The following is a 19,564-nucleotide window of genomic DNA, read 5'->3' on the forward strand; positions in this document are numbered from 1 at the left end:
TGTTGGTCCACTGTGTTTTATCAAGGGCAGGATCAATGCAGCAGCTATCAGGAGATTTTGGAGCATTTCATGCTTCCATCTGCTGAAAAGCTTTATGGAGATGAAGATTTCATTTTTCAGCATCACCTGGCACCTGCTCACAGTGCCAAAACCACTGGTATTACTGACCATGGTATTACTGTTGGCCTGCCAACTCTCCTGACCTGAACCCCATAGAGAATCTGTGGGATATTGTGAAGAGAAAGTTGAGAGATGCAAGAGTCATCACTCTGGATGAGCTTAAGGCCGCTATCGGAGCATCCTGGGCCTCCATAACGCCTCAGCAGTGCCACAGGCTGATTGGCTCCATGCCACGCCGCATTGAAGGCTGCAAACGGATTCCTGACCAAGTATTGAATGCATAACTTAACATAATTATTTGAAGGTTAACTTTTTTGGTATTAAAACACATTTCTTTTATTGGTCGGATGAAATATGCTAATTTTTTGAGACAGGGATTTTGGGTTTTCATGAGCTGTATGCCAAAACTATTAGTATTAAAACAATAAAAGACTAGAAATATTTCAGTTGGTGTGCAATGAATCTAAAATATGACAGCTAAATTTTTATCATTACATTATGGAAAATAATGAACTTTATCACAATATGCTAATTTTTTGAGAAGGACCTGTATATAACAGATGATGTAAAGAAATTAGAATAAATTATTTTACCTTGCACGCCACACGGTGTGGACAGAGCTTTCCAAAACCGAGGGGAGGCTGAATTCTCCGGAGCAAGGTGACCACGTCAAGGTGTTTTATCCTCCCCCTGAAAACAGTGAAGAAGTCATATTGTAAATTTGACCATATCTCTTTTGTCATGCTAATTTTATTCCTGCTCACTTAAAACTTACTTGGCCTCTGGGTCGTATTCGGCCCAGATTCTCTTAAACTCATCAAGATGATGAGGCCCCAAAATTGACCAGTCACGTGTCAGATAGTCAAAGTTGTCCATTATTACAGCCACAAAAAGGTTGATGATCTGGAAAAGGAGGACAAAATCAGTCTCATCCCTTCTAGCCACCAATAAATGACATTTAACATTTTAAGCTTCAATATTATGATCTGAAAAAGTAGAATAACTTATAAATTAAGTTCCCTTGCTCAGAAAAGTACCTTTTTGTCCTTTTGTCTTCTGCACTTACCAGAAAGGCACACAGCATGTAGAAGCTGACAAAGTAAATGATGGCAAACTGGCTGCCACAATCGTCATGGGTTGTGCTGTTTTCATTGGTTGACCCTTTCTCGCATGGGTGATTGGGCGAACACGCCAGCATGATCTCTTGCCACGCCTCACCAGTTGCACATCTGACAAGCACAACAAAAATACAAACATGCAGCATGCAGAGATCCATGCAAAAATATTTAAATACACAAAAAAGAAAAACAAAATTGCATGTAAAGATGTATGCAAAAAACACACACATACATAGAGGGAGACACAAAAAGCACAAGTGTGAGCAATTACAATAGCAATTTCACATCTTTACATACAGTGCCTTGCAAAAGTATTCATACTGCTTACTTTTTTTTTTTTACATTTTCTCAATACGATAAACTTTATTGTATTTTATTTGAATTTCACCATCACAAAGTAGTGCAGAAGGAAGATGAAACTTACAAATTAAACATCAGTAGTGTATCATGCATTTTTTTTTTATTCAACACCATATCCTAAACCCCAAAAAATATAGAGCGTGTAATATCAGCATTAATACAGCTGTTCTGTGAAGGCTTTGGATAGAACACTGAAGAACAACGGGGTCAAACTTATGAACAAAGAAACGTCTGAAAGTCAGAAACAATGACATCTGCTCTAATCGCGCTAACCTGAAGAGCAGCAGCACTGCCTGAGGGAACGTCTGGAAATTGTTGTTCCTGTTGATTTGCGTGTGGTCCCGCAGCGCTATCTTACCAAACATCTGCACAGTAGGAGCGAAGGGGGGGGAAAGAGGGACAGTCACAGCGTTCAGCAAATGATGTCAGCATTGTCAAGAGGGCCGTCAGAATTAGAGGCCGGCTGTCTCCAGCAAATCAAATCAAACTGCAACTCCACATCAAGAGGGAAAGAGACAACACAGCAGCTTACACAAGCAAAGAAAATACAGTATAAGGGCAACAAAAAAGGAGAAGAAAACTCTTTTCTTCTCTGATGAGAAGAAAAGAGAATGACGATTGGACTGACTCCAGGTGGACAGATGAAACATGAAGTTCTGCTACAGGAGAGGAAAGGAGAAAGCTGACGACGGGGTTCGGGCTAGCAATGGGAACAGCTTACCTGCATGCCAATGACGGCGTATATGAAGAAGAGCATCACTATTAGCAGAGCTACATAAGGCAGAGCCTGGAAAAAGGAGAGAAACATCAGTGCTGAGCATTTAGAAGCAATACGCACCAAAACTGCAGACCATTCACTTTTAGTTCCCTTTTCTTTCGTAGTTATGAACTTATTGCTACAAGAGGTCAAAAGTAACTAGTTGGCTCTTTAGGAGGTAAAAGTGAATGCGTCTGAAGTGGCACAGCACCAAAAACAAGCCAGCAGAAACCATCTGACGACACAGTTAGAAACCTTAAGACGGGAACTGATCTCTAAATTTCAGGCATCAGACCAGCTTTACCAGAGATCAGCTGCTGAGCTGTTGGCTAAAATTGCTCCTGTACATTGGTTAGTCAGGCCAAATCATTGTTTTTAAAAACTACTTAAGACTAAATATTATATATATATAGAGCTGGAAAATGTCACAATTTTTAAAACAATAAAACGGATAAGTTGATGAGTGACTTTAGCGCATTTTGGGATGCCTCCATACAGTAGAAATGCACAACCAAATTCTGATGATGAAGTTGCCTGTGAAACTCTGGACTGTAACTGCTTGGATTGTAAACATAATTGACAGTGCAACAAGAAGTGGCCCAACTTACCAAGCACAAGAGAGAGAACAAATTCCCTTTTGTCTTTTATCTGCAAGTCAATCAAATGATTTAGATTTTTTTTTTGGTGCTTTGTTGAACTTATGTTATCTAGTGCTTATCTTGCCTACAGGGAAATGACGAGCTTTAGAGTTAGTGATAGTAGGATGTGTAAGAGTTAAAAGAATTGAGAAGGGAGCTAGAAGATGAAAAAAGGAGAGGCGGAGAGGGGAAAGAAGTAGAAAAAAGTATTTATAATTTCATCCTATTTCCCTAACTACGCTGCTGGAATCCAAACCTCCTCTCCATTACCTCCCTCATCCCATCTCCATGACTTTCTGCAAAAATAAAGAGCAGGGAGGGATGAGGTAAGGAAAGGAGACATTGTTGGGTTTCAATCGTGTAATCTTGGCTCTTCAAACAAGACCGTAGTTTTATAAGAAAGTGCAAAGTGAGTTAGATTAGCACTTGTGCGCTGCCCCATTTTCTCTAGCATGTAGTGTTCGGTTCTCCCCTCACTTGGAAAGATTTGATGAAGGTCCACAGCAGGGTCCGAATCCCTTCCCCGCGAGATAGCAGCTTCACCAGCCTCATCACGCGGAACAGCCGGAAGAAGGTGATGGAGATCCTGGCGTTCTCTTCAGAATTCTGAAGTCCCTTTTGGTGGGGTTTGGTGTTTTTTTTCAGAGGAAAAAAAAACACAGGACGCATGGGAACACATGCAAATTGATTCGGGAGGGAAGCACACACACACACACACACACACACACACAGTTCACACACACACAGTTCACACAGACGAGTATAAATGGGCAATGACAGACATGCGTATATGCACAAAGACACATGAGCCACACAGGTCGTTTGTATGCATATTACCATAAACACGCACGAAGACGTGGATGTAAATATGCATAACACACATATAAACACACACACACACAAACACACAGAGTTAATAAATGGAAATCAGCGTCCTAAGGAAATCCCATCAAAATCAAACAAGAAAAGAGATCTGGGAGAGAATCGGGCAGTCATGCTTATTTACGTGACTTCATGGAAAAATTATTTGGCAACAAATAAAATTATCCAGAAGCTTCTTAATGACAAAGGTCTCTGACTCTTAATTGGCAAAACTGTATTTTTGATCTGGATGGCTATGCTTCTTGGTCAGTCACAGCAACTGAGACTGACCAAAAGTCTTCTACTCTGACAGGTACAGGTGCAATTTTAATAAATTGGGTTGTAATCTAAAGTGAATCCCATATTTGTTACACACTGACGTATTTCGAGAGTCCATTTGTATTACTTTTGGTGATTATGGCATACAGTTCAGCTCAAAATATTGTTTTTCAGAGAACTTGACTATTATCTAAGGCTAATAATAAAAAAAATGTCCAAAAGTGTCTATACACTATATAAACACTTGATATTTTGTGTAAGTGCTGCAGACACGCAGATCAGCCTGTAGCTCTGCTGAGGTGCTAAGAAAGCCCAGGTTTCTTTAATAGCTCCATTCAGCTCATCTGTATTGTTACTGGCCGGTCTAGCACAGTGATACCTCCGTTATTATACCCAGTATTTGTACTTTCGTCAACATGGCCAGGTAGCAAGTCCAAAAGGAAAATAAAAAAAGATTTAAATCATCTTAGACGTGTATGAAGTGACTTTTAAAGCATCAACTCCAGAGACTCTGTGCTCTGTGAATCTCCTCCAAAGTAGTGAATGGATTTTCCAGTGTGATGCAGCTCTGGTTATCCTGGTCATTGGTGTACAAATTTCTACACTTTTCCCTCCTTCTACATTTTTCATTATACTGTTCCTTGAACAAACAGAATAGCATCAGTTACCATAATTAAATTACTGAAATTGATTTTCTCGATTACATTCTAATTTATTAAGATGCACCTGTACATACTTCCATGAAACTATATAGACACCAGGTAAAATCAGATACAGTGGGAAAGCCCAAGCTTGTTAGCTAATTATCATAGATCACAACTGGAGAATAGGAAAACATTGTAGCTAAGCAAACACTTTCATGTCCCGTATCTGATTACATCTTCCTGAAACTTTGTTAAACACCACAGAAGTTGCCTTTTCAACAATCAATTACTTGGCGTGTGTTGGAAAATTTGCCTTTTTGTTTATAAATTGTTTATACAAAATTTAAAAAAATGCAAATTTGGAGAAAACCCTTATTTCCAACATCTTAAAGCCACTGACGCTGCCCACAGGAACTAACAAGCGATTAAATATTTAGACGTCTGGCGGAGTGCTTTTCTAATATAGATTTATTTATTTATACCACTTCTGCTCGCTCCGTGTGGAAAAACAGGGAAAGATATAAAGTGCAGTACCAGTTATCAGTATTTCTGTCCAGCAAAAACAGTAAAAACTACAGAGACGATATGACTAAGGGTCTAATTAATGGGTTAGAAGCGAAGTCAGGACTAACAATAAAAACAGCAAAAATGACGAGGAAATATTAAACAATCTGAAAGTGACCCATGAAACACGGCATCCTGTCTAAAACTTTATTCTATTTTGCCATTTGTATTTTTCCAAGAAGCCATCAAGTCCTCATGTTAATCCCACAGAGAACACACTGTGTGCTCTTACAAAGAACTGGTCATTCTCCACACATCTCATTGCAGTTTGGGACAACAGAATATTACACATACCTTTTAAAAACAACACTTAGCTAAATTATGGGTAATTTTGTGCGCTAAAACTCAAACGTTTTTATTTTAGGATGAATTTTGCTACCTTTAACGATAGAAGTCAACTTCTTTTAAGGATAGATTTTGTCCCAGACTCCACTGACAGATAAGTGGAAAACGACGCGTCCTTCTCAGGAGTGGAAATCACAGTTCAGCACTGCAAGTAATACCACAACTGGACCACAGTGGGCGCCACTGCACCAAGAGAAGAGTTGGGCAAGTGGGCAGGAGAGGTACAGTGACAGAAAGTGACAGAGAGAGGAGGAGAGCGAGAAGGAGAGGCTGAAGATGAAAAATAGCTAATCAGATACAAACAAAACAGCAAAAAATTTGAAACTGAAACATAGACAGGTGCAGTGCCTGGCTAAAGAGAATGTTTTGTCACAAACATTAATTTGTGTAACAGACCAAGACAAAGTTGCACATTATTTTGAAGTGGAAGGTTTTCTTTTTTTGAAGAAGATAAAAAAAAAAACCTTTAAATTACATCATGTATATTCTCTCAAATTCAGTTAAGCGTTTCTGATAGATGCATCTCTGCACCAACACACTGGAATCAAATGACTCAGTTACCTCCTAAAGCATATTATCAAATTCAGCAGAGGCCATTTGTTAACTTAAGGTGGGTTGGAGCAGACATGTATAAGAAAGATGCAAGATAGAATATTGGGAACTGGAGTTGGAGACGATTTATCTAGTCCATTTCATTGTGTTTATTTAAGATTGTTGTTCTGGAAGATGAAGCTCAATCTTCATGTCTCTTACTAAGATTTTCCCCCAGGCCTGCCCTATATTTAGCTTCAATCATACTTCCATTTACTCTGACCAGCGTTCTTGTCTCTGCTGAAACAGAGACAACAATGGCTTTCAGTTGCCTTGGAGTGCACAAATAATTGTCCTGTCAACAAATCCGTCCACCTGTGAACTTTACACTGACGTTAAATGGACTTCACTGAATAATTAAGTTATGGTATCAGATAAAAGGGGCTGAATCTATGTTTTATTTGCAAATAATATTGAAAACCATAATTTTGCTTCCCCTTTATAAATTACTTTGTGTTGGTCTAAAACATTAAATGCATATAAAATATACTTAAGTTTGTTTATAAACTCGGTCCTTCTTACGGCACTGCAGTTAGATGGATGGATAGATAAACGGATGGATGTGGAGGCCAGTGGAGAAGAGAAAAAGGCTGCGTGATGGCGTGATCATGATGACTTGGACCAACGTGAAAGTTACCACAATAAGAAACACAACGGTAAATCTACACAAGTCACAGGACTCCAGTTATACCAGACCTGCAATACGCAGTGTCCCTTACCGCACATTCACACACGCACGCACACACAGACATATACATTTATATATACATTCACAATATAAACAAGATGAACAGGGATGTAACTCTGAGCATGCTCGAGCGACAGGAGTAAGATGACACGCCGGAATGCTTTTGATGGTCAGAAAGAGGGATAGAGAGAAGAAAGGGGGGATGGAAAGATGATGGAGGAGAGGAAGGGAGGCGGACGAGGTTACCGTTGGGGCGTACCATTGGCCTTACCACATGGGGGTGAGAGGAGGAAGAAGAGGAAGAGGAGGACGAAGAGGAGGAGGAGGACGAGGACGAGTCAGCTGGCTTTAAGGAAAGGCAACAAAGATCAGCACCAGAGTAGCGCCTGCATGCCTTCCTGTATGTGTGTGTGTGTGTGTGTGAGAAACCCACTCCCCCACTTTCCCGCCTCCCTCAAACCACAACACAGGAGTTCAGACTTTGATCAACCTTCACATATTGGTGACAAGAGTCATCTCATCTGGGCCTAAAGGGAGATTTATGTGTGATCTTAGGGTACAGGCAGATGGCCGCCATCGCCTCCCAAGGCCACATAAAATCCCTCCCTATCAAAGCAGCGGATGGCTGAAATATGTAGAACCTGTGAGGAACACATCTGTCCGAAGCTTTAAGGTCCCCAACACTTCTTGATTGATAGAGCTGTCTGTATCTTTATAGGCTGATGTCATGGAAACAGATGTCTCTGCATATATGATGTGGCCTCCCTGAAGTTATTGTATTTTCCTGCATCCAGCCGAAACCACTTCAACTGAGACGGCGTGTTTACCGAATGCATCTAGTTTCATGAAGGTGATTATTTTTGGCTGATGGTGGCTTGAAAAGTTAATAAGAATTGGGTTCATGTGTGTCTCGATGCAATTTATTTTAAGGCCATTTGTGTCCATTGCAAGACTTGGCAATAACAGCCTGTAGGGAGACACCTGCTGGTCAGCCCTGGGATTACAGCATTTAAGGCTGGAGCCGTACGAGCAAAACGTTTAGTGACACTCCGTGTTTTAACTGGCCATGTTAAAATGCCTTCCCACAATATAACTGCAATTAAAAATTATTTGTAAGGCTGGGTTTAAAGAAAGGGGAGGAAGTTAAATAGGAAAGCAACAAAGAAAAGGAAGTGAAAACCGGAAAGTCAGGGGAAAAAAGTGTTATAAAATCATGGATAAAGAAAAAAAAAAAAAACAGGAAATACTAAATACGAAATATATTTTGGGGAGAAGGAAGGGATTTTAACAAGGTCATACACATATGATCACACACGTATCATGAATAAAGCATATTCTTGTAATATTCACTCCAAACTTTAGTGAAAGAGTTTAAGCCTTTTTGCCTATAATCGATTTCTGTACAATGAGATCACTTGACTCTTTACATCCTTTCTTCAAACCATAGCTTTTACTTAAGTATGCTAATAAGCATATTCTAGAAAATTAATTTACTCTCTATAAGTTTCCCTCAAACTAAAGTATAAAATGGAGATCAAATTCTAAATTTGAATCAAAATGTGCATCACCAAAGTATTTAATAGTGTGCCCATTTATGTAACTGTATCCAATAAATTAGTTTACTTATCACTTGAATTGCACTATATATATATATATATATATATATATATATATAATTATTTTTATAAAGGAATGCCTTTTGTTAAATCAGAAAAACGTAGTCTTTTAATTGGGTTCTGCAGAGTAAAAGAATCCGTATGGTTGAATAAAAGCTTAAAAACTGTATGTGCTTAATTGATCTGAAATAAGCTGTAATATACTGAGTTAAAGTACTTCTAAATTTTCAGCTTAAGTAGGAACCACATGACAAACTACAGGAAAACGGTGTCCCCGAGTGAAATGCTACATGTGGTGAACGCGTGTCCAGAACAAACAGAGACAAACCAATCCAATAAACAGTCATCTGTTCAGGCCGAACCGTGCAGATGTGAGTGATTCTATCTGCAGCTCTGGATTGACGAGCTTATTTAACTTGAGCTGCTTTCTCACATTGCACATAAAATTTTCAAGCAAAAAAAAAAAAAAAAAATCAGTTCCATGGGTAACATGGGAGCCCTCTTCAAATTGATACTTTAAGGACGTCAAGTTCTCTAATTATGAGAAATGTTTAAGTCATTACATGAAATGTATGCTAAACGACATTTCATGATGATGCAATTAGCGGATTGAGCTGCGAGGACGAGGGGAAGCCCATGTTACCCTGCTTGCATTTCAGGAGAGCAAGCAGCACCACAGACCGACGAGAGAAAAAAGATAAGGAGAAGGAGATATAAACATCAACAACAGAAGGTAAAGTGAACTGAAAAAGCTCAGAAAGTAAAGAAGAAAGGCAAGAAAGGTAGGAGAGGAGGAAGCATTCCAAAGAGAGAAATAGATGCAATCCATAACTGGCATCTTCTGCAAGACATCACGCAGAGCAAACCACTACCAATCTGTTCGTACTAGTTCTACACAAACCAAAGTAAAATGTAAAAGAATCCGGACAAAGTTTAAGAAGCACCCGCAGGATGCTGGGGGAGAATTAAAGACCCAGCAATAGGGAAATATATTTTTCTTTCAATAGCTGCAAAAAAGAAACAAATTCAGCTAATCTAAGTCAACAGGCACCCAACAGAGCGGGAAAGTGGGCGCACCCAGATGGGATGTTTTAGCCTTTTAATTATTTACTAAAGACAAAGTGATAACATTTTAAAAGCTAGTCTGTCACGACGCTTCATTTCATACTTTATCAAAAAAAGCATTTCTTGTGCTATGCAGTTGGGGGGGAAAAAAAGGACTTGGACTTCTGTGACTAATGAAATGAAGTGGCAGGCTAACATTTAAAATGCCTATTTAACAGGGTCCTGGTTCAAAACAGGCATTGCTATCAGGATTGAAGTGCGGAGGGTTTCTTAAAAAAAAAAAAAAGAGAGAGAGAGAGAGAGGAAAACAAAGTGTAGCTTTGGATACTCAATGCCCAAATTATTAAAAGCCTTCAAGTAAATAAAAGGAAAAGGACTTGGTGCATGCCTTTAGATTAGACGTCAGAATAAAAAAAATTACTCATTCAATTAACCAAATCAATCAATTAATCTCTCAAACTGATCCAATCAGTTAACTAAGGTGCACAATTCAAACCAAAGTGTGCAGTGCAACATCAGTGAACTGTATAGATGACAAAGGTGTATATCACTGGCCCAGTAAACCTTGACATTCAGGTGACTTTTTTTTTATTGTTCTTTTCAACTAATATGAATTGTTATTATAACAATTTATTTATAAGATCTATATTCATTTAAAATGAAAATTCTGCCAAAAAATGGATTTTGTTAAACAACTATTTCCTGCAAAAAAAAGGAAAAAAAAAATAAAAAAAGCTGAATAAAATATCCAAATACAGTTGGGAATTTATCCTGTGTCTTTTAAAGGCAGCGTAGTCAGCCTCTCGTGGGGCAAATGGATTCTCTTTCTAAAGCCATGAGGAAAAAGTGCCAAACTCATACACTCCTGGGATAAACCACCCTTAATTTGTATGCAAAAGCCACTGTTTTCTGAGGTAAAACGTGCTTTTCAGCTCAGGGGAGTAGACCGATGTGCCACGAGCATTCTTGTCCTCAATGAAACTAATATCTGATAATATGGAATAATTTTCAGCTAGTAATATACATCCAGCGCCGTTTTCTTTATTGCTTTTGTAAAATATTTGCCTGTCAGTGGCAAACCTAATTTTTATGTGTATTAAATAAGCTAAGGATGCACCAATTACTAATTCACAACCACTTTAAGATTAATTAAGATGGCCATGTCTTAGCAGCTACTTTAAAATGGGTAACCAGAGTGTATAGACTTTAGTTTTCTTAGTTAAACGGCCAAAATATTCACTTACTGTATGTTGGTGTAGCTCAAAACATTTTTATGAGCGAAACTTGAAGAGATTTTGTGCATTTGCTGAAACATCAAGTCTCGTCATGAATGAAAACTGTTGTGATGTAATCCTAACACAAGTGGGTTGTTAAGTTTACATGCTACATTTAATTGCATGCATAACCACAATAACTTTTTACTCTAAGTTTAAAATCCAAAGATCAATCGGTTATTTAACCGTTCAGATAATGGTAGTTTTTTTTCTTTTACTTTAATAGAAAATATTCTGAAAATGTATCCAGAGACAACACACAGTCGTCTCTACTCCTTTCAGAAATGGTACCTTAGCATCACATAAAGCAACCGTTGACCTTAATATGTAAACACAACAGACACTGAACATTTTGACTTTGTCTTTGGGGGAAGTCATTCTTATTCAGCCCCACTGCTGACCATAGAGCCTCCATGCCAATATTAAATGAAGTCATGCATATATTTGCATAAATTTCACGGAGTACTGAGTAAATCCATTTATGGATCAAATTCTCCCCCCACCCCATGTATGCACATTATGATAAAAGCAACTTGTAATATTTTTTGCCCCCCTCATTTAAGCTTCAAGTGTTCCTGGTAATTTATGAATCGAGAGTTTTCGATCCTCGGGTCAAAACTGAAAATATCTTCCGCTGTTCTTTAATACTTGAAAGAGTCATGCTTTTTGCATGTTCGGAAAACAGAAACGGGCCTGGATATGCCACCTTTGTATCTCCCATGCTATACAGTGTCCATCATGCCAGGGGTAATGTTTCGTACTTCCCTCTGGCAGTGATGAAAGATCGGATAATGTGTAACCAAACCAAGTGCTGAGGAAATGCAAAAGGTTTCTATTGACAAATGCAATAGTCTTTGATGCTACCAACGCTCAGCAGACCGAGGCATGTGCACCCATCTGTAGCCGTTTCAAATATTTGGGAATCGCATCAAAAGAATTGGCAGTGAGAAGACGGGGAACAGTGTGTTGCAAAACATGCGGTTTTTATCGTAAAAAAAAAAAAAAGGGGGAATAATGGTGACCGTCTTTTAATTTGATTCTGCAACATCTGTGAATTTCAATGGCCGTCTCTGAAGTTCACTTGGTTATTTGAAAAGCTTGCGAGATAGGAATCAGCGCTCGGTCTGTTTGTGTGTGAGGGAATGGCAGAACAGGCAAGGCAAAAGGAAGGAAGGAAGGGAGGGAGGGAGTTGGACTACTTACGTTAACCTCAGTGATCGCTATGTCAACAATGCTACCCACAACTATCAAGGCATCAAATGTGTTCCATGCATCAACAAAATAATGCTGTGTGGGGGATGGAAAGAAAAAGGGGGGAAAACAACAGAAGAACAAAGAAAAGGACAGAACGTAAGACATAAAAAAAGAGATGGAAACGACAGAAATCAAAGGAGAGAGGAGAAAAAAATAAGATAAAAACATTACATACAGGAGCATTGGAGTTCTGAGCAGGAGGAAAGAGGGAGAGAATCAACAAAATTAAACGGCGAACAAAACAAAAGAAGGGGCAGTCTGAAAAAGATGGACAGCAGAGGAGGAGCAGCAGCAGCTGGTCATGCTTGTCCATGAGAGGAGATGTCATCAAGAACCACAGTCAGGAACAAAATCACAACAACAATGAAAAAGTGCCTTCTGCTGGAGTTAAGAAGCTGCGTGAGACTGCTTGCGATTGGTCAGTGAGTTAGTTCAGTTAGTGAGGGGTATGGGTGATCAAATGAAATAAATCTAGAACCCAACAACATTTCAAATACAGCAAAGAAGGAGAGCGCAATTGATAAACTCTGTAAGGCTGAACCCTGCCTGCGAAGGCTCTTCTTTCTTGTTTGGAAAGCCGTAAGGCTGGGAGAAGGTGATGAAGGAGGTCCCCCTTAGTGGCAGTGGCCATCTTGGATTTAAGTATGAAGGGAGAGGAGAAAGGAGGAAGAAGAAGTAGGAAGAAAGAGAAACAGGCTGACAAAGAAGACAGAAACTGCAGCCTGACACAGATGTCGAGAAGAGGGGATAGAGAGCGTAGAAAAGAAACACGAGACGAGGACAGGAAGAGAAAAGACAACAAGAGCGAAAAGGGGGGCATCGTACTTACGTTGATCTCACTGAGAATGACGTCTATTATGCTGCCAATTACGATGAGGAAATCAAACACATTCCAGGGATCACTAAAGTACCCCTACACAGGATGAGGTGAGCAAGAGGAGGAGGAGGGTGAGAAAGGTATGTTAGAAGGAAAACAACATCTGCTGCCACTTCGCAGCCCCCATTAAGGTGGTATGAAGCTGTACAGTGGACTGTAGAAACTTAAAAAAAACAAAAAAAAAAACAAATCAACTCAACGTGATGAGCTGGCGCATAAAAGTGCAAGATGTTACCATAAAACTTTGGACCCGTTCAAAAATGGCGTGTTCAACTGTTGTTGATTTCGGTGCCTTGCAAAAATACAGAAACCCCTTGAACTTTGTCACAACTACAAAATTCCATGCTTCTTTTTTTTAATTTGTTTTTTTCTTTAGGATTTTATGCACCAACAAAATGATTGATTGATTCAAACATAATGTTCAACACTTGCCACGTACTTGCAGTTTAGGTGGTCTTAGTAGATTTGCAGTGGTGCCATAGTCTTTCCATTTCCAGGCAATGGACTGAACAGTGCTCAATAAGATTTTCTAAATCTTGGGGTTTGGGTTAATTTTGCTACAAGATTAAGGGCTACCTCTCTAATTAAGCTGGTGCCCGGTGTATCCATCATGTTGGTCTGGCACATAAAATCCTAATAAAGTACAAACTTCTGGCTGTAAGATATAGCATGTAAAGTACATAATTAAAATATGTATGCATATACACTTTTGCAAGACACCATCTATACCGAACTGCCATTGTAACATATTAACTGATGTTCTATATAGTAGCTCTATAAATAAAAAACATCTTAACTAATCTTTGGTATGATGGCTTTAGTCATTTTTAGGAAATCATAGTAAACTTCAGGCATATTAGAATTTATTTACAGTACTAATGAATAGATCGATTACATCTAACAAGCTCACATAGGCACACATGGCTTGTAAAACTAAGGAGGGCATCATCAAACACTACAAGTCTTGACAAACTTGCTTAAAACCAGAAGCATACGATCATAACTCCCAAATTAAAAACAAAAAGAAATTAGAAAAGCCATTTAAAACATTTAGACATCCTTTTGGCTGTAAAACCTGCTTAAAAAGAAAACAATAAATTAGACAGCATGCAGTAGTCGTTGTCCAGATGGGATTTCATGCTGGAGCCAATTCCAAGATTACCTGCAAAGTAGACCTGAGCCTTTTTTCACATTAACAGTTCAATGATTGTCAAACCACACAAAGTGACACGCGTTTCTAGCAGAAATTCCTACAAGAGCTTTGCAAAGTTCAATCATGCAACAACAAAGAAATATTTCTTACACATACAGTAAATATTTCATGAGATTTAATGTAATTTTCTATACTGAAAGATTCCTTTATAATTACAAATGTTATCGAACAGCATAAATTTGAAACCTGAGCTCTTAATTCAGGAGGTAGAAGTTATGCTACTGATTGTTTGTAGGCATTTTTCCATTAACGCTGCTGTAATTGAGCAAAGCATTCCCATCTGTTACTGTTTGAGTTGCTAATACACAAGGGGATTATTAGCCTGGACCAATGAATGAATGCAGCTACATAGCAACCACAGTGAAGTAACGAGGGAGTGGTGAGATTAAAATATGCTGTGCACTTTCTGTTCTGTTATGCCTGGTTATGGCAAAACCGATGCCCCTTAAATTATATTCGCTTGCGTTGTTTATATCACAAAATAATAGACATTCTCAAATCTACAATTAAGTACTTGTTGAAAACGTACCCTGGGCTTGAAGGCGATTAATTTTAGGATCATCTCTACTGTGAACAGTCCTGTGAAGAGCATGTTGAGGATGTTCATTGCATCATTGAAATTTTTGGTCTGTCCATGGTGCTGCAAAAGAGAAAAAGGGAATGTAACAGTATCACTAAATGCAGGACTCTCCACAATGGCTCATCCAAAAAAAAAAGTATTTTATTGCTGCAGCTAGCATAATCTCAGTCAGCAACAACAAAAATCTAATCTTTGATTTCAAAACGTCTAATTAGTGTCCATAAATCCTGAATTATACCCAAAGTTGTTTCAGAATCAGTAATTCCTAACTTGGGATTTTCTTCCCACCTGAATGAAAGCCCTTGATTTCTTGTTAGTGTGTATTTGTACAACTGCAATAAAAGCTGAACATTTTCAAAAGGCTTTTTTTTCCCTCTCTCTCTCTTTATGCCAGGCTTGCTGAAAACTCTGGAGAGTGCCGAGTGTCGGTGTACATGTGTGACTCACCTGCATGGCCAGACAGATGGTGTTGAGGAGGATGAGAGTGAACATCAGGTACTCGAAGTAGGTAGAGTTGACCACATACCACACCTTGTACTGGTAAGGGTTCTTGGGGATGTAACGACGCAGAGGTCGAGCCTTCAGGGCGTATTCCACACACTGACGCTGAAACACATCCACAAATGTGAGCTTTTACCTCTGATATTGGCTTGCATGGTAGTTCTCTTTTTTTATACCCCCCCTTTTTTTTATTTTTATCCCTGACTATGATACTGTAAGAGATCTAGAAGAGTTTTTTGGTAGTCTTGTCTTATTGCTGCAACCTGCCTTTTTGACATTATTGAATCCCATTATCAAGTAGGACAGTCCCTTATTGCCTAACCCAACCCCCTCCCCCCTGTCCATGACGCTGATCTACCGCACTATAAAGCACCCCCAGACCAAACCAAGCACTACCTGGTTCTTGTCCAGCTCACAGTTCTTATACTCCTGCTCTCCTTGCTCTTGAAATGTGACGATGACGAAACCGACGAAGATGTTCATCATGAAAAAGGCGATGATAATGATGTAGATGATGAAGAAAATAGAAATGACCACGCGGTAGTTGTAGATTGGTCCGACATCTTCAGCGTGAGAGTCTATGGCTCGGTACAGCAACCTAACAGACCAGAGCAGATGGAGAGCACGAACAAATTTCAGTTAATTGTCAGAGATAGATCCACAAAAGAGATGAGTTAAACTTCGTAGTGGCTTGCAAAAATATTCGTACCTTCTGAACTTTTTTACATTTCGTTACCTTACAACCACAACCTGCCTTTTCCGTCTATTTAATGTATTTTATGTGGTGAACGAATGCAAAAACAATAAAAAAAATCACATAAATGTAAAGTTGAAACAAACAGTCCAATAACTTTCAAAATTGCATCCCTAAAATAAACGCCACCATAACTGCACAAAAAAGTATCAACTAAGAAGGGTGGAAAACAAATGGATGTCAAATTTTTTATTTGGAATAAAAAAAAAAGACAAAATAGAAATTTCTTATGTGAAAAAGTTCAAGTAGTATGAAGTCTCCTGTAAGTCAACGTAAGTAGAAAGAAACACACCCGGGCCAGCCCTCAAACGTAGACACGGCAAACAAAGCCATCATTCCCTGCAGGACATCATCAAAGTTGAAGTCGCTGTTTTCCCAGATTCTCAGGGCCTTTTCTGGTTTCCCCACGTCCCCATCCTTATACATGATGTAGGAACCTCTGAAAACACAAGTGCGCACACATTGACGTCCAGCAAATAGAGTCTAAGAGGAAAAAAAAAATACCATTCATGGTAAAGGGGGTGTTTTCATACCTGCACTCTGCCTGAGTTTGTTTGGAGCTGTCACTACAGTAGAAGAACTTGCCCTGTTTGGAAGACGTAGAATTTTTATTTTTTTTTTCTTCCTTCAGCTAAAGACGGATGTTCTGCTCTCTTTTCCTTACCTTGAATAGTTGCACTCCAATACAGGCAAACATAAACTGGAGCAATGTAGTGACGATGACGATGTTGCCGATGGTTCTGATGGCCACAAAAACGCACTGCACGACATGCTAAAAACCACAGCAAAGATTACAGTTAGCGTATTGATGTCGGCCTCTTTGAACCAGGAGAGTATTTTCTTTCTGTGTGTTTGTGTGAACCTTTAGTCCTTTGGCTCTGTTGATGGCTCTCAGCGGTCTCAGCACTCGCAGGACTCTCAGGATCTTTACAACATTAATTGCACTGGACCTGAAAAAAATGACGTGGTAAACTAATACCCATTCGAAAGTACCTGCATTTTGGAGGAACTCGCAACACAGCTCATCTGCGTTTTTATTTTACCCCAAACAAAAAAAACCTCAAACGAGATAAGGATAATCCTATTAATGATTTTTTTGCCCCCATTATGACCCAATTATTAATAAAGCTATAGCCATTCTAATATTTTTTAATATTTTCTCTGACAAGAATGATTCACAAGAGACTTTATCAGCAATTTTTTAATATAATACAGACACACAAAAACATTGACAAGAACACGGGTACAACATGAAGAGACCAACATAAAGACACAAGACGTTTTACAAGCAAACAGAGAAATTCTGTGCTGTAAAAGAGTGTCAGGTCAAGCCGACGGTCAAACAGTGTGAACCCTTAAAGGAGGTGCTCAAAAAGAATGACTTGTACGGAACTACAAAAGGACCAAATTTATATGTTGACATTTTGAGTTTATCCACTAACTGATTAGTAAAACCAAGAAGACTGGTTCTCTTAGCAACTGAACCAAGTTTCTGTGCATAATTAGTTACTCTGAAAGCCAACACATATGCTTTTATAAAAAAAAAAAAATACAGCTTATTTACTGTAAATTAGAGATGGGACTGATCCAATATCAATATTGAACCCAGCACCAACATGTTTTTGTTGTTGTTGTTGTATTGGATATGAACTAAGAGCACAGATCTATTCATGAATCCAGGATCTGTGATTATGTGCTGCTGGAGGTGATGTTCAAGGCTAATCTTACTCTGGAAGTGTGACATTACAGCCATAAAAAATGTTAATCACACGCAATTGCAACATACTGGAACAGTTAACTCTTCTCATTGTTTTTCTTAATGAACTAGTGACACACATGGTGTTGTACATTCTCTGTGCTTCCTTGGGAATTTGAACTTGTAAAATGAACAAAAATACATTTTGCCCATTTGTATTGGCATTGGTCGTTGGTACGCTACGGCTATTAGGAAATCTCACTCGTTTTCCAAATTGTTTCATTCATACAAGCTTATTTTTACACCATTATCAAAACCAGCACTAACTGCATTCAGGATCGGCAAATATTGATATCAAAAGGTAATTAAATTCCTATATCAGGATTAGATAAGAACCCATCTTTCCATTAGAATCGTTAGAAGAATTCAAAATGTCAACATAAATTTTCAACAGGGTGACTCTGGGGGAGGCTAAAGGAGTGATTTGAAGAGAAACATTATTTTTGAAAAGAGAAAATAGGATAAAAACACCTGTTGTGCAAATCTTTACAGAGGAAGGAAAAAGTCTGAAAGCAGTTAAAGGCAGTTTCCGTGGAGTGGGATGTTATCAGCCACATATCACAGTCAAACTAGCTGTGAGGATATACTCAAGTTATAGCACATTCTTTGAAAAAAAGTAATAGTTTAAGATATTGACTGAGTTGAGCGGGCTGACAGGGATGAAGAACACTATTTACCAACCACCTGAAGATAAGAAGTACTCTATCCATCTAAAAGAAAAGCAAAAATACAAATAGGACCATAAGATATTAAGATAAATATTGGCCAGGATGCCAATAAAAATGTTCCATGTATATACGGAGTGCTTCAAAACTATTTACATTCTTAAGTTTTGTTGTTGTTGTTTTTTTAGTTTTGTCATGTTGCAACCACCAACTTATGTGTATTTTAAAGTGAAATTCATTTCCAGAAAAATAAAAGTAGGAAGTGGAAAGAAACTGATACTTACTGTTAAAGAAAAACTTCTGAAAAGAGGAGCATCCTTTATTCTAATGACTAATTATACATCTTCTAAATAGAACTGGTAGCCCTACAGTTTCACAAATGCGTTGCACAAATCTCAGAATTTTATTTACTACCATCCACTAGAAGGTTTTCGGCACATCTGCACAAACATTTTTTATGTCTTACAAATTATGCAGACCCAACAAAGCCCCAGGCAAATGTTTCAACTTGATAGACCTAGAAAATTTGTCATTTAAGTCATATGAGATTAAGACAAATAGACTACAAAACAGCTGAGTTCGAAAATCTCAAAAAAATAAAAAATAAAAACAGTTATTTTGGTTTTATGGAATAAAATCCCAAAGAAATACATTAGAGTTTGTGTTTGTAACATGACGGTCTAAAAAAAAAAAAATGTTCAAGGCGTGTTATTACTTTTGCAAGGTACTGTTCAGTGTGTTAATCACCAATCCAAGCCGGCCCTGCTTCTCTTTATATTAAACATGACAAAATAACCACGTGTCGACTTGCATTCACCTAAACTTCTGATCAAAGTGCCTCATAGGAAAATAAAAAGAAAGTGCTATGTTGTAAGAGCCACAGGCACAATAAAATGCAGCACCATCACAATTAATTCAACTGTGATACATTCATGAAAAATCCCACACACTCATTCAGTACCTTTAACAAGCAAATAAAACCCACTGAGTTTAACATTCACGTGTAATTTCTATAGCCCAGGAGAGTATACCTTTATTCAGAAA

The 19,564-nt window shown here is 38.5% G+C and overlaps 1 protein-coding gene across 19 annotated transcripts in view; it reads right to left on the bottom strand.

The window, feature by feature from the left end:
* Positions 1–19,564, bottom strand: part of cacna1c (calcium channel, voltage-dependent, L type, alpha 1C subunit) — a 171,060-nt gene that overhangs the window by 19,859 nt on the left and 131,637 nt on the right. For 14 of the 19 annotated variants that reach the window (XM_016677613.1, XM_016677602.1, XM_016677610.1 and 11 more), the window contains 15 exons: positions 16,962–17,049; positions 16,764–16,871; positions 16,633–16,685; positions 16,392–16,538; positions 15,742–15,943; positions 15,292–15,450; positions 14,794–14,904; positions 13,004–13,087; positions 7,225–7,311; positions 3,471–3,608; positions 2,320–2,385; positions 1,872–1,963; positions 1,187–1,349; positions 896–1,023; positions 714–810 (listed from right to left, as the gene is read on the bottom strand). In XM_016677613.1, the coding sequence (XP_016533099.1) occupies positions 714–810; positions 896–1,023; positions 1,187–1,349; positions 1,872–1,963; positions 2,320–2,385; positions 3,471–3,608; positions 7,225–7,311; positions 13,004–13,087; positions 14,794–14,904; positions 15,292–15,450; positions 15,742–15,943; positions 16,392–16,538; positions 16,633–16,685; positions 16,764–16,871; positions 16,962–17,049 (1,723 nt within the window). Of the gene's footprint in view, positions 1–713; positions 811–895; positions 1,024–1,186; positions 1,350–1,871; positions 1,964–2,319; positions 2,386–3,470; positions 3,609–7,224; positions 7,312–12,123; positions 12,208–13,003; positions 13,088–14,793; positions 14,905–15,291; positions 15,451–15,741; positions 15,944–16,391; positions 16,539–16,632; positions 16,686–16,763; positions 16,872–16,961; positions 17,050–19,564 lie in introns of all 19 variants that reach the window. The other 5 variants (XM_016677612.1, XM_016677609.1, XM_016677599.1 and 2 more) reach the window with 2 other exon arrangements.

This window comes from Poecilia formosa, unplaced genomic scaffold, assembly GCF_000485575.1.
Source record: "Poecilia formosa unplaced genomic scaffold, Poecilia_formosa-5.1.2 Scaffold159, whole genome shotgun sequence".
NCBI lineage: Eukaryota > Metazoa > Chordata > Actinopteri > Cyprinodontiformes > Poeciliidae > Poecilia > Poecilia formosa.